At 33.0% G+C, this 24,632-nt stretch overlaps 1 protein-coding gene across 5 annotated transcripts in view; it reads right to left on the bottom strand.

Moving 5' to 3' along the window:
* Window positions 1-24,632, bottom strand: part of LOC124374291 — a 1,063,620-nt gene that overhangs the window by 325,665 nt on the left and 713,323 nt on the right. For all 5 annotated transcript variants that reach the window (XM_046832534.1, XM_046832531.1, XM_046832545.1 and 2 more), the window contains exon 28: window positions 23,935-23,997. In XM_046832534.1, the coding sequence (XP_046688490.1) occupies window positions 23,935-23,997 (63 nt within the window). The remainder of the gene's footprint in view (window positions 1-23,934; window positions 23,998-24,632) is intronic.

Raw genomic sequence — 24,632 nt, 5'->3', positions numbered from 1 at the left:
CCAGATTGCTGAGCAGTAGGAGCCACTGTGTCATCTACTGACTGGTTGGTCCACGGCCGAGATAGGTGTCCAAATTACCAGCCAATCAATTACCAGTCCCTCTGATGGAGACATAAATAGAAACTTGTTCAAAGATATTAATTTACCTATTTGATTTATATATATATATATATATATATATATATATATATATATATATATATATATATATATATATATATATATTGGTATATATCGATGTATTACCCATAAGTGACTTACCTAATTGCACTTAAGCACATAATTCAACGGTAAATGATAAAGAATTATCAAGAATTTAAAGAAAAATAACCTAAGGAAACTCTATGTACAAATAAACACTCGACTTTGTCCTAAAAAAACATAAATAATATTGCCGGCTCGTAAACAACATAATGCTATATCAATACACAATGTTTTTAATTTTTTCTATGTCGTATTCATGCTGCTGCACCAATAGTCAATAGTATTGTCTTGTTAGTTTTCTATTAAATTATAACAGATTTAGTTATATCAAAGCACTTTCTTCTTACCATGAAAATACTATGTATTGTATAACAAGTGTTTAAATGGTTCTACCATGGATACAGAAAAATAAATTCCTTGTGAAATTGGTGCAAGAAAGTGTTCATCCGCAAATAACGGGTAAGAAAGTTTGTTTGTAAAAAAGGAAGAAAACAGTGTGCTTTATAATACGCACTTGCGTTTTAGAATATTCAGGATAAGCTTAGAGAGAGACAATAGAATTAGTACGATCCTGCTTTATTAGGATACATATACTTCCATGAAGTAATACTGCACGCTGACAAATGTGCACTATCCTGCCACAAAACACGTTAACTTATTTCTCTGTAATTCCTCATATACCATTAAGTAATATTTAAAAAAATGAATCAGGATAAAAATTGTTAAATCACCTATCAGCCGAATTTTGCTTGTACCCCAACACCAAACACCATTGTAGAAGTACAGAATACTTTCTTATGTAAGAGTACAGTAAATCGAAAATAAAACTTACTTATATTTATAGTTCTCAAATAATTAGTGAAATTTATTACAACTTGTGTATTTTATGATTACAGAATAATTAAATTCCTTAGCAATTTAGTTTCAAAAAAGTTTTACTTTATTACTATAAATATTTGAACAAGAATGTTTGTATTAAGTTAATAGTATGATGGTTATGGTAGTATACTAAATATAGATTTAATGATCGACAGAAATTCAACCTTTATTTGGACATTTTACTTTATTTAATATTATATTTACCATTGGTGTTTATACATTTTAAATATGTGAACGTCGTATCATACAACCAGATAATTTAAAAAATATTATACCAAACGCCAAACATGTATGTTTATATATTTCTCATTACAATTTCTTTTTAATCAACATGAATAATAACACTTCACTGTGATATGTTTACACTAATATTTGTGTTTTATACTTTACGGAAGACGATTGAACTATTGAATACCCTATGATTAACCCTATTGGTGGTATAAGTAATACAGCGCGTTTTAGTGATATTTCTTACGTATTAATTAAAACCATTCACACGTTATAAGAAAATCAATGTGATGCGATGAAACTGTCGAAATATCCATATTCCACCTTTACACTTAAACAGAAAATGACTGTTCGGCCGTAAATAGGCTCTGCGGTTTAGCCAAGTACAGAGTGCGGTAAACGTGAGTTGATGGCGTCTGTTTGGAAGAGAACTGGCGCTGCCGTGCGGCCAAAGGTTAAAAGCTGCCCAAAACCGGAGAGGGTCAGGGTTGCGGGTCTAATACAATCATTTTCGGCGGGAGAAAGTGCTCGTGTGGGACGGTATGTGAACGTCCTCTAGCTATCAGTCCATGGCCGAATAGCTTACCTTCCCGAGAATACCGGACCTATTAATGTGAACCCATACAATGCCCTTAACTGAGTGATGTGATAACGTAACGGTACACTGCATTCCAGCGTAGAAGCTTGGAGACGCCATTACTATTTTATACCGGGCGTAAAAACACTTTGGGTATTTACGATCAATTATACAGATTTTAATAGTATTAATTTTTTCTCGGATTCACACCTCATGAATATGTTGAGTGACTATAAATATTTGTTATGATAGCATGTATAATTTCACATTTTAAAGTTGGCAATAAACTAAACCAGTTTCTATCCACAAGTCATATCGAATCAATCATTTATCGATTATAACTATTATATTCCTATTTTATTTATTACAACTTAGTTATTTATACAGATTTTTTTCTTACAATATTGTTTACAAACAAAGTTTTATAACCGCCCGCTCGCGGTAGAAAATGATGCTATATCCGAAAAATATGTTTCATTTTATAAATGATGCACACTTTTTTAAATGTACAAATCTATTATTTTTTTGTTGGTTTTACTTGAATAATTGGAGTTTGAGTGTGTACAAAGTCATTGTTTTAGGTTAATAAAGAACCCGTGTTTTTTAAGTTAGTTTACAAAATCTGGACGAAATATTAGTTATTAAACATCCATACAAGGTTTGTCAAGTCCACATCTTTAAAATATTAACGTACTCGGCGAAGTGTCTAAAACTGTTTCAAATTGAGAGGCTAGGAAAATTTCGTTTGTGTCTGTATGTCTATCTGCATGATATACCGAGAACGAACTGATTGTTTCTTGAAGCTTCATTTATATATTATAGGCAATATCGTGTTTAATGATGCTTAAGCGTGAGACAACATTTCGAATTGGTCTTATGGTTAACCACGATAGCAACGATAAAATCACAGAATATATAAACAAAATTAGTACAATGAGTAAAATAATATGCCATTTTTACATGTAATTCAACATTACATGCCCGACAGTATCGTGCTTCCTGCAAATCACACTGCTTCCACAGACAACAGTCCAACAACTTGCACAGAGAACACTTTTTTAGAGGAAGGAACACGACAAGAGAATATAATGGAATGAAACCAAAAACCCAGGATCAAATCTCAATAGCTTACCAAAATATAGATGGCCTAAAGAACAAAATAGAAAGACTGACACACTTCCTCCACGAGTTCAATCCACACATAATAATTCTAACAGAACATGGGCTAAATAGTGATCACTTGAAAAACACCAGGATACCTGAATACGAATTCATCGGAGCCTTCTCCAGAACTCACCACAGGAAGGGAGGAGTTGCTGTATTTGTTAGCTCTAAATTAAAAAATACAATCAGCATAGTATCCATCTCTGACATATCATCTGAGCTATCGTGTGAAGCCATTTTACTAAAGATAACATTTAGAAAATCCAACTTTTACTTTATGGGAATCTACAGATCACCACACAGCAGGCTAGAAAACTCACTGGATGCATTATCAGCTGAACTGGACAAAATACACTGTATAAACAATCCAATAGTCATTATGGGTGATATTAATGTGGACAACTTGACGAACAATAATGACAACCAAACTTTGACAGATGCCCTAGAAGGATACAACATAAAAAGACTAGAACTGCCTCCCACACGAATTACACATCATAGCCAGACATCTATTGATTGTATCTGTACAAATCTGAACGAGAACCGTCTATCACATGAAGTAATCAGCTCAGGACTATCTGACCACACAGCGCAAATCTGCTACATCAAGACAGACTTACAATATGACAATACAGCAAAATCCAAAAAAAGACTAATCAATCACAATACAATAGAGGAAGTGAGGAAAATCCTAGCCTCCCAACACTGGTCACAAGTTACTCAAAAACAGGCACAGAAACAGCTTTTTCAGCCTTTAACAGCGTTATGAAATACGCGATGGACATATCTTGCCCACATAAAACTTTTAAATTAAAAACCAATCACGCAAAAAGAGTATGGGATACTGAAAGTGAGACACTACGAAAATCATATTTGGAAGCCTTGAACATAGAAATACTTACTGGAGATGTAAATGATAAAAGGGAAACAGCAACTAGGAAGAAGATGTATGATCTTAAGCTAAAAGAACTTAAGAAGAAGCAAAATGCGGAATTCATGGAGCAGGCTGACAATAAATCAAAAGCTGTCTGGAGGGTAATCAACTCTGAAAGAAAACAAAACACCACAACCATAATTCCAGCAAGCTTCATTGTTGAAGGTGAATTACACAATTCTCCCAATAGCATTGCCAATGCTTTAAATCAATTTTTTTCCAGAATAGCAGAGAAGACACTTGACAAAAATAGAACACCGAATCAAAATCCTACACCAGCAAATGTTATTCAGGCTCACTTTGTTACTAACTTGCAGCACCACAACACTACTGAAGAAGAAATAGGAACAATTATTGACTCAATGAAAGCTAAAACATCTGCTGGAGAGGACGACATTTCTTCAAAGCTAATTAAACATTGTAAAAGTGAACTTTTAACCCCACTGACAACTCTTATAAACAAATCTCTGGACGAAGGAATTTTCCCTAACAGTCTAAAAGTGGCTAAAGTCTATCCCAAGTACAAAAGTGCCAAATAAATGACGCTGTTAACTATCGACCAATATGTCTGATATCAAATTTTTCTAAGATCCTAGAGCGAGTAATATTGAACAGACTTATAGCACATCTGCAGCAACACAACCTCCTGACCTCTAGACAACATGGATTTATCAAGAACAGATCAACAACAACTGCAGTAGTACAACTAATTGAATACATTATTGATAACCTAGACCAGGGATGTGTTGCAACAAGTGTCATGCTCGATTTCAGCAAGGCATTCGACTGCCTGGACCACAACCTGTTAATTGGAAAGCTCAAGGCACTTGGGATAATTAGAAAAGAAGCCAGCTGGTTCACAAGTTATCTCAGCGATAGGAAACAATTGGTTGAGCTCAGCTACAAGGATAACAACACCCTTCTCACAGTAAAATCTGAAACCCTCCCAATGAAAAGAGGAGTGCCACAAGGATCTGTCCTTGGCCCTGTACTTTACAACTCACCAATGATTTTCCAAGTTACCTTACAGAGTTTTGTGAGACAGTGATGTTTGCTGATGACACAGCACTACTTGTTGCCACCAAAAATCGACAAGAGCTTGAAATAAACTCCTAAGTGGCATACAACATGGCAAAACAATACTGCCTTCAAAATGATCTGGTCCTGAATGAAAGTAAAACCTATCAACTGATATACACATCACTTCCCAATGACTACCAAGGCCTTCCAGAACTAACAACACTAAACTCGAATAAATATCTAGGCATAGTCCATGACAACAATCTCTCATGGACACCTCATGTGACCCAACTTTGTAAAAAACTGAACATGGGTCTCTATGCTATACGAAGGCTAAAGCAGGTCAGTGATAACAGAACAGCCATCATAGCCTACTACTCTTTATTTGAAACCCACCTAAGATATGGTTTAGTGGCCTGGGGTGGGACAAGCGCTTCAAACCTCCAAAGAGTATTGGTAATTCAGAAAAGAGCCATAAGAACACTGAAAGGACTAAGACCGCAAAAGACATGTAGAGAAGCCTTCAAGGAGCTCAGGATCTTGACAGTTACTGCACTCTATATTCTTGAAACAGTAATGCATGCAGTAAAAATAGGCCGAGCCAGATTAGGAGACCACCACACATACAACACAAGGCATCGGCACAACTTCGCACTCGACACTCATCATCTCTGTCTATTCGAGAAGAAACCATCTTATCGAGGAGCTGCCTTCTACAACTGTCTGCCAGAAGAAATGAAGAGAATCCCTGAGAAGAATCTGAAGAGAAGACTCATGGACTGGCTGCTGGAACGAACAATATACACAGTCCAGGAGTTTTTGGATTGGAGAACTCAGCAATGAAGATGAATAATGACAAATTCTGTAACTCTTACTGTACATACTTTTTACCTAATTCGAACTTAACAATTGTAATTCAAATGACACAATCGTTGTACTCAATGTATATGTGAATAAAGATTTGATTTGAATAAGAAAGAAATGAGCTACAAACTTGAAGTTTTGCATACCACCTCAACGAAACCTGTTACGTGACACTGGTGGTGTTACTTTGTTAATGCAATCTAATTATGTTAATTTTAAAAACTGCAGTAATTTTAAATAATAGCAGTAACGTCTTAGTATTTTTATGTCATAGATTTTACCTTGCATCCCCGATCAAGAACACAAGCCTGAGAAGCCTACTTCTATCAAAAGACAACTAAGATGAGATTTATAATAGTCTTTAAATTTATAGTAGAAGTTAGATAATAATTTTGTCGTTATTGCTTCCATTACAGTACTGAACATGCACTGCATACTTAAAATTTTCTAAAGTGTGCAGTTAAAATTATATTTGTACTAAAACGTAATTTTCTTACTAGTTATACTTTAAGGACCAATGGGGGCTAGCCCAGAAGCGTTCTTTTTAAATGGATAGGCTTATATGTTAACCAGAGATTTTAAGGATGTCCATGTAAAATTTCGATACAATTGATTGAATAATTTACGCGTGAAAGCGTAACAGACAAACAAACTCACTTTACATGTATAATGTTTGTTAGGATGTAAGTCTCAGAAACCTTCTTCGGTGAAAAACTTCCGGAAAAACTAGGCTCTACTTCCGGCTATTGCAATCTTCTTTTGGTCCAAGATATTTACAGTGCCAATTTATAAAGTGTAGTTTGTCTTATTGTCCCGATGAATAAAATATAAATACATATTTAGGACTATGTAGCCTAACTACAGTCAACATTTACTCTCAATATAAGTCCATGCAACATTTCAAAATAATCGTATATAGAAGGTTTTGCGTCATAGAAGTTTTGCTGTTCTGGGAGACAATAGCTCGTTGAGGCATGTTAGTATGCATTCCGCTGTTTATCTCTGCCACTGTTAAAATGCAATATCACGATAGCAAGGAAGCCAACCTGTTTTGATTACCTTTAGTGCAAACATTCGCAGCTTTGTCCATTAAAATTGGTTTTATAACATTGTTTTAATAGTATTTACAAAAACAAACTATAAAAAAAGTATTTACAATGCATTAGATGTTTTAGATTCGCCATCAGCGCAATCTGGAATAAAAGTTATACAACTTTGTCTCTGTTATCTGCATTCGACTACTGATGAAGCACTGTGTACTTGGTATTTTATACAATTTAAATGCTATACAATTTTTCAGTTCCTTGGACGAACTTCAGGTGAGACATCAAGGAAGGTTTAAACGTGTCAACGCCTGTTCAATGTCAGTTACATCTGTATAGTAAAACATAAATATCATAATTATCTTTCCATGTTCCAAAGTGTTCCAGGAAAATATTCTAGTTTGTCTTATTCTTCTTTTACCCACGGTTTTACAAGCAATTCTCAAAATGGAAGGGCGTAGCCTTTTTAGCAAAAGCATTTATGATATAATATGATGGAGCCGTATGATATTTTTCAAACAGGAATAAACATATCGGATACATATTATTTCAGCATCCTAGGTTAAGGGGCTACAAAATAAACACAATTATGAAATGATTCTATTTTGCGTTTTTGTTTAAGAAAATATATACATACAAATCTGAAAAATTAATTATGATATTAATTATCCTAGGTTAAGGGGCTACAAAATAAACACAATTATGAAATGATTCTATTTTGCGTTTTTGTTTAAGAAAATATATACATACAAATCTGGAAAATTAATTATATCCACACACATGCTGATCAAGAACTTTACAATAATTTAATATTTTCTAAAATTTTAATGTAAACAAATGTTTCTGTCTTTGATGAACTTCAGCTGAAAGTGTTAACATCTGTTAAGTAACAGTTCACTTTGTACTACGTTTCGTAGTGCGGTCTGTCCTATCCAATGTAACACACTCCAAAATCAACAACAGTTTATAAATAAAAAATAATTAAATAAAAAATTTAAATTGGATCGAATTGTGAATGTAAACCATTCTCGAATCTCCTTCAACATACACACAAAATTCCGTCAAAATGTGTCCAGCCGTTTAAGAAGGGTTCAGTGACATACTCACGCGTAATATGACTGAAAAGTTATTGCGCTCAAAAAGTGTCAGTTCTGGCCGTTTAAATTCACTCCTGGTGTAATTTATTTATGGTTTCAAAGTTGGCTTAATGTTCTTGAACCGACCGAGAAAATAAATATACAGCTGGGATAGAACTTAGATTGAAACATTAATTTGGTGAAAAATCGTCTACTTCTTTCTGATTGTGCTTGTGTTCTAATTCTTGTATAAGGTAAGGAGTGTACTATCCCTTTCTTTTTCTTAAGCTACAGTAAATATGCCATACACAGTGTCAAAGGAGGCAACTAGTTTCGAGTACCTTACGTGTAAACATTCACAGTTTTTTTCATTAGGGTGGGTTTTTTAAAAGCGTCTAAACATAATGTTCAATGCACTAGATGATTTATTCGTCAATAGTGCAATGTAAAGTCAACATTGTATAGTAACTCAGTCAATGTGCATTACTCTACTGATTAAGCACTGTATATCTAATATATTCTAAACTTTAATTTAAACAAATGTTTCTGCCTCTTTGGTGAACTTCAGCTGTTCAGTGTCAGTTAACTTTAATTTCGCGTCGTAAACGTTTTCATCATTTTCTGAAATATTCCGGGAAACATTTTCTATTTTTCTCGGTTGTCAAATCTTTCCTCGAGTTTCAACGGATACATTACAAACAGAATTAGTTGAATTTGTATAGTCGTTCTCGAGGTTAGCGCTTATCAGCAAATTTACGATTCATGTATATACATTCTTGTACATGAGATATATTCATACGAGTTAAGGGCGCATCCGAAATCTCATTCTGAATTGTAAGAGTATCAAGGATATTTTTACTATACATGTAGGTTATGACAAATTTCTTTTAGTTCATTAGTAATTCCTACAACAAAGTTTATGGATACATCAGTAAATGTTTTAAATTGTTAAAAACATAATTTAGCTCTCTCTAAATTTAAGCCAAGTTTTTATTTTCTCACAATTCAATTAGTTAACTGTTTAAGAGGGAGGGAGAAGGTAGGTACACTTTGAGTAAATTCTTGAAACGATAGAATATTTAGATATGATACGTATGATATTGAAAAGAATGAGTGTATATAATTTTATAATCTCAAAAAGAATTCAGAGAGTTAATCAGAATGCAACAAAATGGTCTATGAAACTGTCCCCGCGCAGATTGAACAGATTGTGGAGTGGAGACAAAACAGCACAATCACAACAAACAACGGCGGACCCGGCACAGTAGCAGTAAAAGTGGCTGTTATCGGTTTTTGTCAACAATAGAGTCAGTGGGAGTGGGGACAACACAGGAGCCATTACACGTGGACAAGACACGTGTTGGGGGAGATAGTAGCCAGACTCACGAGGATTATAGTTGTATCACTTCCGCATAGCCTAGACATGTCTAGACATGCCTCGAGGTCGTCTTCTCTTCGCTCTTACTTTGGTACTCAGCGCAGCGCTTATAACCATTAGGGTTGTGCAATAGTGTCCGATCGGGTTAACATTCTCGAGTAAAATGATTCTATAATACTATCAGTAGGGGAAACAGGAGAACTGCAAACAGTTTAATAATTCCAAGAAGTATTGTAGATATTGAAGGGTTATTTGGAAGGATCAGGCTCACAGATTAACGATAAGAGTATGACATTCTTACTTCTTGGGAACCAGGTAGTGAAATATTTTAATTTTTTAAAATTTTTTTTTATTATTTATTATTGTTGCCAATCTTTTTTCTGAACAATTTGATACCAAATATATGCAAATCTAAGCACTAATTCATATTAATTTTAATTTTTTTGTGCGGGAACGCACTGAGCTGATACACATATCAGTAGGATTTCCCATTTGTTTCCCCTAAAGTTTCCCCTACACCCACTAACAATTTACCAATTGCTGTGATGGAACACATAAAACCAATATATAAAGACTTAGCAGACCCAAATTTATTAAAAAAATGTGTTCACGGAAAGAGACACAAAACCAAAACGAGTCCTTCAATAATATGATTTGGACAAGGATTTCCAAAAACAATTTTGTTGGACTTTCCACTTTGACAATTGGAGTGCAAGATGCAATATTGTGTTACAATGATGGAGCTCTTGGGAAGATAAAAGTTCTTGATAAGTTATGTGGCCAAGCAGGAACTAATTGTGTTGTAGGACTCAAGCGACAAGATAAACTCCGCATATTTGAAGCTGAAAAAGCCATGAAAGATATAGAAAAAAAAGCAAAAGAAGTCAGAAAAACAGTGAAACGTAGAATATTTGAGAATGAGGAAGACCCAGATGACCCAGCCTATGGCTATGGTGCACACTAATTATGTTCAAGTAGGTAGGCCTATACACATTTGTTAGTTTTAGGGCAGAGTAAAATTAAATGTTGGTTTTCCGAAAGTTTGTTTTTTTTTGTCATTTGGTACCATTATTTTGCAAACTATTGAACCAAATTTGACCAAACTTGCACACATTCTTTGTATTATCACAATAAACAATAATAAGATGTATTATTACATGAAAATAAAAAATAAAAAAATTATAACACTTTTATGCAAAAAAAAAATGTTTAAAAAATGTTTTAAAATTCAAAAATCAATAAAAAAAAAGTTTAAAAAAATATATGTTTGAAAATCCTTATTATTGTTAACAGAGCAACAAACAAAATAGTGTGAAAGTTTCATTGCAATATCTCTTTTAGTTTTTGAGAAAAGTGTACCTAAAAAAAGGTAAATTTTACATGGGCGAGATTGCCACTACCTGGTCCCCTTATTAATTCCACGAAGTATTGTAGATATTGAAGGGTTATTTGGAAGGATCAGGCTCACAGATTAACGATAAGAGTATGACATTCTTACTTCTTATTTTAAATGCCAATATTTTTTTCATAAAGTACTCAAAATCATTGGTTCTTTACATTTCCTTTTATGATAAAAGTTAAGGAATGTGACTGAAATTTTAAAAAACCTCAACCTAATAGCTAACTGATGTATTTTAATTGTAAGGAATAAATCTCGAGGTCATTTGTATATGATGATATCATCGCTGACAAGTATATAAAGAAACTATCATATACCACTTTCAGCCTTAAAGGTTAACTTTCTCGAGTAAAATTATTCTGCAATACTATCGTTAGGGGAAACAGGAGAACTACAAACAGTTTAATAATTCCACGAAGTATTACAGATATTGAAGTGTTATTTGGAAGGATCAGGCTCATAGTACGCCATTAATTAACTTAATTAACGACAAGAGTACGCCATTCTTACTTCTTATTTTAAATGCCCATATTTTCTCACAAAGTACTCAAAACCACTGGTACTTTACATTTCCTTTCATAATGAAAGTTAAGGAATGTGACTGAAATTTAAAAAAAAACCTCAACCTAATAACTAACTTAATTGTTAGGAATAAATCTATATGTCATTTGTATATAATGATATAATCGCCGGACAAGTATATAAAGAAACTAACATTAACCACTTTCAGCAAAATAGTCAGTTTCTACATATATGGTACGCTGACACTGATTTAATATCTTATTATCTAATTATATCTCTGGCGGATGCTTTCAAGTGTATAAAACTAATAAAAAATGAATATGAAATAATTATTGTTTCTCATCCTCTCATTTCGACTTTCTACCTTACTAGTATGGCATATGATCAATTTCCCTCTTAAGACTAATTCTTCTGCCGACTTCAGGAACCAGGTTTTATTGTGTGCTAATACAATACAAATCGGCTGAAGCCGATATTGATAGTGATTCAGTAAGGTAACAGTTTGGATACTAGAAATTATTTTTAATTTCTTCAAACAATAAATAAAGACTGATTCTTTGTTTGCATTTCTATTTGAGTAGAGAAGCATAGAAGAAACCTTAATTTCAGGGGACAGAACAGAATTGAATACTGGAAAATTGTTTTACTTCATCTTATCCTTTCTAGCAGTATTGCTCAAATAAAAGTTTATGATAAAGAAATCAACGTTCTCCAAACAGTGGCAGAATCGAGTTTTACAACTCCCGTGTTGGTTATCATTTCACTCACATGATGAGTAAATTAAAGTGTATTTTACTAACGCAGCATTTCATAATTTATTTTATAATAATTACTTAGTTATTACCGTCTACTAAATTTCTTTTTTTTTAGAATAAGATGTTTTGTACAGTATGATGCTAACATATTTAACAATATTCATAGTAACTTTTCATAGGTGTAAGTAATGCAAGAAAAGATCCTTTTACGAATAAAAAAGTATTTTTTATTGACCTTAGAGTGCGTAAAGAACTTTATTTAATACATGGAACGATTAACCATAGTTAAACAGTCAGAATTAATTATGAAGAAAATGGGAAAAATGTGTACAATGAATACACGTTCTATTTTACTGGACACATTCCAGAAATAATTCCTTTCAGAACTGGACACATTATTTGCTAGTATGTCAATATTAACAGTGGTAAATAAGGTACATACTTAGGTCACTTTCGATTTCATACTCTTCTACTCAAATATAACGAAAATAAACCACCGAAGCTAATACTAAATACCCATAATTAGTTGTAGTATAAGGTCAGCTTACGTTTATTAATGTTTTCCACTGTAGTATAAGTTTTCTCATAAAATATTCAGTGATAAAAGTTTTATATTAAAGGTTAAATGTAGTTAAGAGAAACTTAACTAAGCGGACGTAGTCTTTCTGGAAAAAAATATTTAAGGAATGCGCTGATCACGAGGTAACTTTACTAAAGCGACTTATAAATTTATAGTCACGGGAAACTACTGTCTCAAGTAATCAAACTGTTATCAAAGTCTCAGAAAGTTAATTAAATTTCTCGTTAATATACATAACGGGACTGAATTTATATTCAAGGAGCAATGTTCATCTCTTCCATATTCTAAAAAGAAAGCAGGATTGCTTTGGACGATAATGTATTATTATGACAGTGTTGTATATATTTATCCGTATATTTGGCAAAGCTTATTGCTTTTTAATAAATAGTAATAAGGTATTATATGCACTTGTGGAATATCTTGATACATATAGGAAAGGAGTTTACATATTATTACTGCTTTAAAATACTGGAGACACTACTTGTTTATTTATACTAATTATAGCTCAATAATGATACAAAATAGAAAAGATTTTTAAATTGAACCTATTTTATAATGTCAAATATGTATTACACATAATTTAGATTAGTTATATATGAGCACTTAATAATAATGCGTATAAAAATGCAATTATGAATACAATACGCCAAAATATGACCTCTCCGTTTATACGGACGTAAACTTGGATTTCTATATAATGTCGATAGATCGTTAAAGTTATGCAGTTAAGTGGATTATGATTATCTAAATTTAAAAGTATCTAAAAAAAAAAAACACCTTAACAGCTAAAACACCTAAAAAGTGGAGTCGAATATAATTTAAGAATTTTGTTTTGGAAATGTGTCCATCAAAATAAACATAGTATTCACATATTGTTTACAACTGTTGAAAATATAAACTGAATATAAATTAATTGGACTGAGACGCTTACCGCCATCTTAAAACAATCGAATAAGAAATACACATACATCCGATATCGATATCCGCAAATAGAATATTTTCATTTTCTAAATTTTTGTTGTGTATGCATAAGTAAGTAAAACCGATTTAACTAAAGATATTACAAATATTAACATATGCCTATTTTGAAGAGGTTTTTATAATTGTATAAACTATAGAGCACTAATAACTAAAAAAAGTTATTATTTTCCTTGGGCTAAGTAGAATTTTCGTGCTTTACCGGTGCTGGTTCTAAATGTACGACAAGAATGACTTACTGCCTCCTTCTATCAATATTATTTATCTCGTTCATTTCCCATGTACTCCGTAATGCTCTTAGATTGTAACTCTTTATGATCAATATAATATTACTGGAATTTGCGATTAATCTGCAGTGTGAAAGGTCGAACCAATAATTGAAAACTGGTTAAGAGAGAAATGTGGTTATGAAACTCTACGGTTTGGAGTGGTGTAGAGGTGGATCCGGTGACAAACATAGACGGTGACTGACATGACTTGTTCCTGTCAATAAAAAATCCACTCCATCATCCTTGACCGACACGGAGAGCACTAGAGCGCCGCGCCGCGCTGGTATAGTCCAGTCAGTAATCATAAATCGGGACACGAAACTGTCAATACAATTTCTCTATAGGAAAATAAAGTTTTATAGAACACGAATATGTAATAAGTAAAAGTTACTCATTGAAGTAATACGAGTAAATGGAATACGAGTAACTTGGAAATGCTCATAATGATTCAAATAGTGATTTCTGGGTAAATACTTGTTAATATCTACTTACACTAATTGGAACCTTTGTATATGAGCTATGTTATAATCTAACTGGCGAAGATTTTAAGAATAAAAACAGTACGATAATGAAAATTTAAATCCAAATATAGATCGTCGAAAATATGTTACAAGCGGATTAAAAAAAATGTAATAGTTATTTTGATAACTGGGCTCACTTGAATGTTAATAATAATAATATGTCTGTATTTTTTACACTCAGCAACTTGTGCAAGATGGCATTATAACATCTACTTGAACAAGTAACATATTTGTGGCCGATATTGGAGTTCAGATTATCATGCTAAAATTAAACCAATAACATAATTAATGAGTAAATAATCATCGTTTACCAGTTCAAACAGCAGCGAGACGTAAAATTCATACATTGGTATATTACTAATATTGAATATGAATTGTATGAAATATTTAGGCTCTAAATTATATTCAATTACCAATGTTAGGCTAAAAACCACATGAGTCCAGGACAGCAATTACTGAAGCAAAAATCTTAATTATAGTTATAACACCGATCTCGTGAGCCTGAGACTTAAAACAATTAGTTGCTCTTATACGTTTTAAGACAAGGCAGGAGTAAGCAACACCGCATGTTGTGTAACAGGCTTCGCTGAGATTACATGCAAACTTTCAAATGTATAGCTCATTTCATTAAACTGTATTTCATATTAGTGTAAAATAATAAAATGTTACACACCAAGTCACTATAATATTATGTATGCTTGTTGTTAGTTCAGCTACATGTGTTAATATGTCATGTTTTGAATCTCTTATGAGTATATTGAGTTTGATTACAAATGTATTTATTGTGCTCTTGACTCGTCGCCATCATGGTAACCCATAAGACCAATGTACAAATATTCTATATTTATTACAATATAACGTATTGTTAGCATTGACTCTTTTATAGGGTCATTTTCTCATGGATCCCTTTGAAAAACTCTTGCAGTTAAACGGGTTTTTGTTATATTTTAACGCGGTGACCATTTTTTGGGATTGCATCATTCTCCAACACAAACATTCTGGTAATAATAGCATGAATAAAATTGAACTCCTAATAGGTGTGTTTTTCATGACTAGCAGTTACCCACGGCTTCACACGCAATTTAAAATCGAAGGCCATAGTTTTCTTAGTGAAAGCTTTTATGATATAATATGATGGAGCCCTACAATTGTTAAAGTATAAGGTGTCATATAAGAACGTATTATTTAATAGGAAACGTAATACCATTAGCGCTAGTACTTGAATGCGAATGCAGAATATGAGTAGTAGAAAAATAATATACGGATACTGCTGACATTTCAAATGAGACATTTTTACCAACGTTAATATTTTTCTATACAGGTAACCCATCACGTTAATTGCTATATCAAAGCACACGATGACAGGCACCGACCATAATGTGTATTAAGTCAAAAATAGCAGCAAGTGGGAGAGTACGGGACTCCCTTGTGTACATTAGGCTAATAGCGTAATACATCAGTCACTGCTGACTCCCTATCCCATACCTGTCCCAAACCCCGTCCCGCCCAGGCTGTCCCATGCATTCTACCTGACACTCGAAATGGGCATTCGACCACCTCAATAAAATAAAACCTTTAACTGTTAGCGAATTTCAGCCTTAAAACGCTGTATTACAAATCAATTCACGTCAAACAAAATATATTTAATTGAGAATGGTTAGTAATAATAACTATTCTCTCCTATTCACATAAAAGAGAATACTAAGTTTCAGACAATCACTGTACAAATTAATTTTACATTCTTTTCAGTCAAGGTATTCCCGCAGTTCTGAATAAATACAAGCAAACTTTCTTTGTTACCTGCTGTCTTTACATGCTGCAGTCGCAGAATGTCGCCTATTGGGCGTGCCGTTCCATATCAGTCTCTTGTTTTTATAGCTTGGGTTTTATCTTTCTCTGTGAATAATAGAATTTGTCAATGTCCGATAAAGCCCACTGTCTGGAGTTGTAGAGATCTCTCCCAAATATTCTGTTTATAATGACGATAACTACACATTTTAGAAATAGCAATATACTTTTGATAAAACCTGAGTTAAAGCTCTAAATAAACGAAAAATCTGATTTGTTCCATGCTCGCCGGGGAATATTTTAACGCATTTGAAATATGTTAAAAGAGTATCAAAATTGTGATTCCTAATAAGTTTAAAAATCTTGGTAGTACAAAAAGGTTTTTTTATGGCACAGAAAATATCCACATTCCTGAACTTACTACTCTACTCATTGTTTGGGTGGTGGTAAGCACGAATGTAAAATGGAAAACTCTTTGTGTTAAACATCAGCCCATGTCCATCTTACCATTTTTCTTTTATCCTGAGTAAGTCATGTATCTTCATAAACCTACTTTCTGTTTAAGTGGTGGTAAGCAGGAATACAAAATGGAAAAATCTTTGAGTTAAACATCAGCCCATGTCCATCTTACCATTTTTCTTTTATCCTGAGTAAGTCTTGTATCTTCATGAACCTACTTTCGGTTTAAGTGGTGGTAAGCAGCAATGCAGAATGGAAAAGTCTTTGTGTTAAACATCAGCTAGTGGCATTCTCATCATCTTTTTATCCTGAGTAAGCCACATAGGTTCATAAACCTACGGATTGTTAGCGGTGGTAAGCAGGAATGGAAAATGAAAAATTATTTGTGCTAAACACCATCACATATCATTCTCGCCAGCTTTATATCATGAATAAGTAACACAGCTTCATGAACGCCTGGAGGAGGTTGGTAAAGATGTTGGTTTTAGTTCACATTCGTATAAAGAAGGCAACGTAACAATTCGGATAACATGGTTTAATGCCAACACCTTATTTCAAACCCCAAAAGTTACTCGAAGTATAGGCAATCTATATAAAAACGTGTGTAAATTGGTCGGATGAAAGTGTCATTAACTTCAAAGTGTTCATCAGTAAAGTCGGCAGTTGTGATATATTGTTTGCAAATCAGTAAATTTAATACAGGCTAATTCTGAAGCTAACCCTTCCCCCTTAACTTTCTGAGACACACTAAGAGCAATTTTATTTTTTTACTCGGGTCCACTCATACTCTGACTAGTTTATTGTTTCTGGTTTTGCCAACAAATGTGCAGTTTATTATTATATTTCGTATTGAACACGGTTTATAGTCACTGATTCCAGTAACTTACAAAAATTCTGAAATGTGGATAATGCATGAAGAAATAAGTGTAACTTCCTGCTTTCCTAGGATATTAGAATCTTGACTTCATCTGGATTTAACTTTCAAGTTTTAATTATAAAAGGTCAGGAACCGTGATTGACATTTTCACTGATACAACTTCTTTAACTTAGAGAATTATGCCTTTAGACATACTAAACCTCTACGGATTGAGGCAAAATTACTATTCTCGACACGTTTCATATGTTTTTAATTTGATTATTAAATTTGAGAAGATAGCCAACATCTTACTATGTGAACAATATATTTATAATTTTTGCATGATGATATCATCATATGTAAAAATGATAGCTGAAAAGTCTATTTAATACTTTATTTAATTATTTATGTAAGCATAGTTATCTAGTTTGATGACGTACAATGAAAGAGGCCTTAGTGAAATATACTAAATCATGGATAAAAGATACACACAAAATTGTATAAACGTGGTTTTAAAACAATGACCATTTATACTTTTCTTACCTGACCGTAATAATTCAGTTTGGCATACCGACATCATAAACTTTGTAAATAAATCTGACATTTGGGCCCTGATAATATTTGGCTATTGGCTAGGTAAGCAACTTTATTTATAATGACTAATATTTATGTATAGAAACGTATATGTAGGCCTATAAATGTGTAAACATTTGTTATGTTATAAAGATATTGATTGTTAGGTGTTAGTAATGAATAAAATATAGGTCTCCATTATAAATTATGTCTTATGTGTGTCTTACGTTGAGCATATTTTGAATATGTAGAAGAGCTGATGAATTCTGATTTTGATGAATACTTTTCTAACCAAAGTTTTGAAACTGTGTCTCATCTCATGTTAATATAAATATGTGTTTATTTACTTATACAATTTGTACTATGGGATATACGAGTGTTGGTAAATTCTGAAACGTTTTTTAAAAGATTTTATACTTAGAAACATTTTAGGTTCTTAACCAAGTATACCGTAACGATTACTGCGAACATGCTGAAACTAACTGGAAGTGAAGGGAGAGAGGAAAATAACAGGTATCGGAAGTCACGTAACCCTGTAATCCAAATACTGGGAAATCGGACGGTTTGAGATTAGAGTGGAGAGTGTTCTCTCAGTAATCGCTTCAATGGCTGGTCGTGTAATGATGAAGCTCCGTGGTGGTTGCGTACACTCGGGGACAGGTAATTCAGATTCTAACTATCCCTATCCTCAAATCGTTCTATAGTCAAACCTCAAAGTCGCTGGACTAAAGAACCCACAAACAAGACGCACAACGCACATTAAATACAAAGAACAATATCTATAAAACAGTAAATAATATCAGTATTTTTCTACACAAACACCAAGGCAATTTTAACACAAATACCAGTTAAGTAAACAAACTGAAAATAAGTAAATAGGGTATGTAACAAATAAATTAATATAGTCGTGGCCATAGCTGCTTTATATTTAGCAATTCCAAGCTTAGGCGTGCGCAAGGTTCTTGATTTGGAGGTGCCTGAAATACCGGGAATTTTAGGGGGATGGGGTATTCCATCAAAAAGAGAGGTCCTGGCCCACACCCGAAAAGTGTTTGAAAATTGTACTGAAAATTATGAACTTTGAAACTTTTTGACAATTTTTTAAAACACGGAACTCTTACAAACCACAGTACTACTTTCAATGGGCTAAACAGCATTCAAGTAATGTGAGGAAGTGCAGTATGAAGTAGTACAAACATAACAACATAAATAATACGTAAAACCCGGCACCGGCGTGCCGAATAACATGACTCCTGTACTGTAGTAGTGTAGTGGTATAATTTTCATACTAAAGTTATATAACAAACAATCAACTTAGCAAGTGCCTGTGCACCTGTGGAACCCCCCATGCACACGCTAGCTAAACCAAGTCCATGTCGTGTAGCTGTTAACAGCTCTGGGATAATCGAACACACACACAGAGTTAAATCACGTTATACTTTTTTGTTGTATGAAGTACATTACTTACAACCAACTAAAGATACAAACGTTTAACAAAAAACGAAGTACAAATTTATTTTAATTTGTATATGTTTTAGAAAATGTTATTCTTACAATCAGGTAATTATTGGCTAATTATTCTTGAAATATACGCAATATTCTTTAGAATTTGCCTCTACTTACGATTCACAGGGTGTTTGAAACAACTTTCAAGTTCTATGTATAGATTTTTGAAAGCTATATCAACTAGTAAATATGATGAAAGAGACTATCTTTAAGATTTTTAATATTAGCAACATCAACCAGGGATCAATTTGATGCCTTACACAAGCTGAGACGATACTATACTTCTCGCCAGGTGTACCAATATAGCAGGTGTAAAACTGACTCAACCACCGCCGTGACGGTTCTTTCTCGTAAACGGTTGATGAGGCGGGTGTTATGAGTGTACACTAAATTTTTCATTTGGCCCAAAAGAAAGTGTCAAGAGGGGTTAAGTTCAGGCATCGTGGTGGCCGAAAGGAGTATTGTTCAAAAGTTGGACTTATGACTCCTGGTGCCTTTGCTTTCTCTGTAAATCTACGCTGTGCTATGTAAGATATGCTATGCTTGTATAAATACAAAAAAATAATATGATACGAGCATTCAATAGTCAATGCAAGCGCAGTATGTCCCTAGGGATTGAAATCTCCCATAATACCACGTTAGAGTGACTGTTCATATAATTTATAAACTATTATTAACTGTTTGCGTGTTAAAATGAAAAAAATATCATTAAAATCTATCACTAAACACAGTTAAATTTTGTGGAATGAGGCAGTGTATGTCGTGGTACTAAAATAAAATCATAATTTTTCAAGGGGAAAAATATGAAATTCGTTAACCAATTCTAAAAATTATGGACAAATAAGTTTGAATATATAGGTTTAGTTTTTAATTTCTTTTGGAAAGATATGTTCTTGAAATATTGGAAATAATAACCTTTTAGAAAGATTTTATTCTTAACGAAAAATAATTGAAAAAATATTCCACTCATTTGGTATTGATAATTTACTCTTTAAAAATAACGTTTAGACATGTTTCAGAACCGTTGTGTATGTAATTGCAAACGATATGAAAAGCGAATGATGTTATTGTTAAGTAGACTATTAGTATCGTGTCCATGTTCACTATTAAAACCTTAGTGTAAATAAAAAAAAATACTAAGATGAGTTTAAAAACTGAATATTACGACAATAATGATCACCGTAGCCAGTAACCAGTTAGGTCATATGGAGACGGCTTGTATTTTTTATGATTTCAGATAAAGCAGTAATACCTTTAACGTCAATACTGGACATAAATATCTACAATTTGATATAAATACTGATTTTAAATCATATCATGGAACGGCTCACAAAGAATCAAACAAAAATCTTAATGAGAACCTAGGACGAGTAGTGTATCGTATCTCTGTCAGAACACATTAGCTCTAATACGGCCTCAAACGGTTCAATCTATACAAAATGCCAGCGATTTAATTTAGATCACGCAAATTTTTTATAAAAAGTTTTGTTGGCAATCCAGTAAATAGTTCAATAGTAAAACGACGAGCGACACTAGACGTAAAGAACAATATAAGTCGCCACTTTGTGTACATTTTAATAAACTCCTCAGATAAAAAATATCATGAAACGATTTTAAAACTTGCTATTTGTAGAGAAATGTATTATTCAATAATAGTAAATGTTGTACTTAGTATTTATTTTTTTACATATGTTACTTTAAAGTAATTAGTTTATTATAACCTGAACAGATACAATCATATTATAAGTGTTACAATTTTATTGTTATCTATGCAGACTATGTATACACACTTCTTTATCGACACAATGTTTCTTAGTTGCGGAGGTTGCTACCAAGAGCAGCACTAGCCCTGCTTACTGTTGGTAGTTCCAGGTCTTGTCGCATGAGGCAGCACTTTACGGCTCGTTATCGATATTGTTTATCATACCATTCAAGTTAGTTTTATCTGCCGTAACTTCTATATCATGCTGACATATTATATACTACTCATACATTTAAGGTGTGTTGAAATGTCGTAACATTTGACGTCAATCTTATAATGTGTAGGCTACATAATTATTAATAATGTTGTCCCAGAAACACATTGTAACTGTGTTTTTCGTATTCAAATGCTGTATTTTAATACGAAAAAATACTAACACAATTGTACACATTTATTCGGTCCTTAAACCCATTTTATATTATGAACCTTGGTTTGTGATAATAAATTTTATGTTTGTCACTCTGCATATAATTAAAAATATAACTTTTAAACTCATAGTTTACTAATATCACCAAAATTAATACAGAATTCCCACGGGTTGCCAAATTGCAGTTAATTTGAACAGTTAATCTAATATTTCGTGAACCCCGAAAAAAATAGTACAATATACAGGGTGTCAATTAAGTCTGGAACCTCTTTTTTAATTTTTGAACCATAATAGAAAGAAATACTAAAGTTCACACGTGCTTACTGGTGATAGTAACGCACACATCTGCCCAATTACCGACCGGATAATCCCTTTGGGGGACGGTCCACAAGGAGTCAGACAAAATTCTTAAATAGCAGCATAGGTCAAGTTTGGTATGAAATTAAAGGTCTTACTTAGCAGAGTACAATGACGCAAACCGGACTTAAAAAGGTGGATTCATTCAGTAGTTATACCTATTTGAATTTTAAAACAATTGAACAATGTAAATTATTAAGTATTACAAGTAAACACCAATTTTTAAGTACCTGTGATCAAAGTAAGTGTTCAAAATGTTCCCCTCCCCATCGTCTGACAATGTAGTAATCGAAGCCAGGAATCAATAATTATTACCAATAACACAACTACTGTTAGAATGTGAAAGTGGCAGATTGAGTCATACACAGCATCCACAGAAACTTAAACGTTTGGGCAGGTATTATAGGAAATCAAATTATGGGCCCATTATTGATCAATGGTAATTTAAATGGTGACTCGTATCTAGCAATGCTCCAAAATGAGATAATTCCTGCACTACAAGCTGCTCTTGGTCGACAATTTCAAAGAATGTATTTCCAAGAAGATGGCGCGCCACCACACTTTGCTCTCCTTGTTAGAGAATACTTGGATACAATATTCCTTCACAGATGGATTGGAAGACGTGGTGCAGTAGAGTGGCCTGCTCGTTCCCCTGATTTATCTCCGCTGGATTTATTTCTTTGGGGATACCTCAAAGATAAAGTTTATCATACTTAGCCTCGAGATTTGGCGCACCTAAGAAATCTCATAGTCCAAGAAGCTCAAGATATTCCCCGTGACTACCTTCAAAATGCAGTGGATGGCTTTTACAACCGCCTAGGACATTGCCAGACGATGGTAGGGGAACATTTTGAACACTTACTTTGATCACAGTTACTTAAAAATTGGTGTTTACTTGTAATACTTAATAATTTACATTGTTCAATTGTTTTAAAATTCAAATAGCTATAACTACTGAATGAATCCACCTTTTTAAGTCCGGTTTGCGGCATTGTACTCTGCTAAGTAAGACCTTTAATTGGATACCAAACTTGACCTATGCTGCTATTTAAGAATTTTGTCTGACTCCTTGTGGACCATCCCCCAAAGGGATTATCTGGTCGGTAATTGGGCAGATATGTGCGTTACTATCACCAGTAAGCACGTGTGAACTATGGTATTTTTTTATATTGTGGTTTAAAAATTAAAAAAGAGGTTCCAGACTTAATTGGCACCCTGTATAATAAATAATCAAAACATTGGAACAGTAGTGTTATGATTTGGATGACTAATAAGAAAGTGAATTTTTTCGTTATCTTGTACAGTTATATTAAATTTAAGGATATTTACACGATTACCGGTTATTTAAACAGCCGTAATCATCAATACAAATATACAATGTTGTACTCGATGCGAAATCATTTATGAGCGAGTGTGTGTTTAACTTAAAAGAATGCATGGAGATAAATTAAATATCAGTCACCCCACATCCATATGCTCCTGTCAAGAAACATAATAGCATTCAAAGAGTACCTGGGGAGTTACAGGACATCCTACGTGTTAATATGAGAATAATAAAATAATATAAGAATAGTAGATTAAAACTCTGAACTCATTGTCAAAATGTAGAAACAAATTCATAAGATACAATAACAACTCAATTCCTTAAAACGATCCGAATAGCCAGGACTTCCAAATCGTGCTCGTAAATTTTGACTTTACTAATAAGTCGAAGCTATACAGTATTTAACTTTCTAAGAAAAGAACAAGTTAAATAGCACAGAGAAATAACTGCAGTCCAATAAATACAATTTGAAGAAGACGAAATTATGACTTTTATACATATTTAGCATATACATTATATAAAAAATTTATAAGATATAGTTCTTCACTTACCTGACAATATTCGCGGTCAGTTTCCTCCAGGTCATCCCCGATCTCAATGTCCGGATCTTTCGACTGAAAATATGAACATTACATTTAGTGAGCTGTGACCAATTTGTAAAAACTACTCATTAAAAATTTCAATGATTGTAATGTGAGTACATTAAGAAATTGCTTAATATTTAGCTTTATGATTATAGCAACAATGCATTACATTACTTAAAAGTAAAAATACTCCATAAAGAGATACTGAGAACTAAACCCTTCATACGTTATAAATAGATCATGCGACTAAAAAATAATTCGTACTTTACAGATGTTTAAAGTAAGCTAGAAATATAAGTAAGTAAATGTAACATTGAGTTTATTCAGAACTTTCAATTCAGCTGTTAAATCGGCGTTCGTATTACAAATAGTTCTTATTACCAACAACTATATTGAATACTTTTAACAGGTAAATTATTTTTCTAAGTTTAAAAAAGTTTAGTTTAATTGTTAGAGATTTTAATATAAAACACAAAAAAATTATTTTTCTCTTCTAATGTTAACATAGGTAAATAAAATGATTTTCCAAATCTCTGAAAGGTCTTTAAATCCCTCACGCAAAAGTAGTTGTAGGGATCTATATTGAGTAATACATGAGTTGAAGAAAAAGTTTTACAATTTCTAATTATTTGCATTTGTCGGTTATGAGGCATTCATTCTTCGTT

The sequence above is a fragment of the Homalodisca vitripennis genome, chromosome 1 (assembly GCF_021130785.1).
Source record: "Homalodisca vitripennis isolate AUS2020 chromosome 1, UT_GWSS_2.1, whole genome shotgun sequence".
Taxonomy (NCBI): Eukaryota; Metazoa; Arthropoda; class Insecta; order Hemiptera; family Cicadellidae; genus Homalodisca; species Homalodisca vitripennis.
The sequence above is the reverse complement of the archived record's forward strand: the minus strand, read 5'-3'. Positions and strand labels throughout refer to the sequence as shown.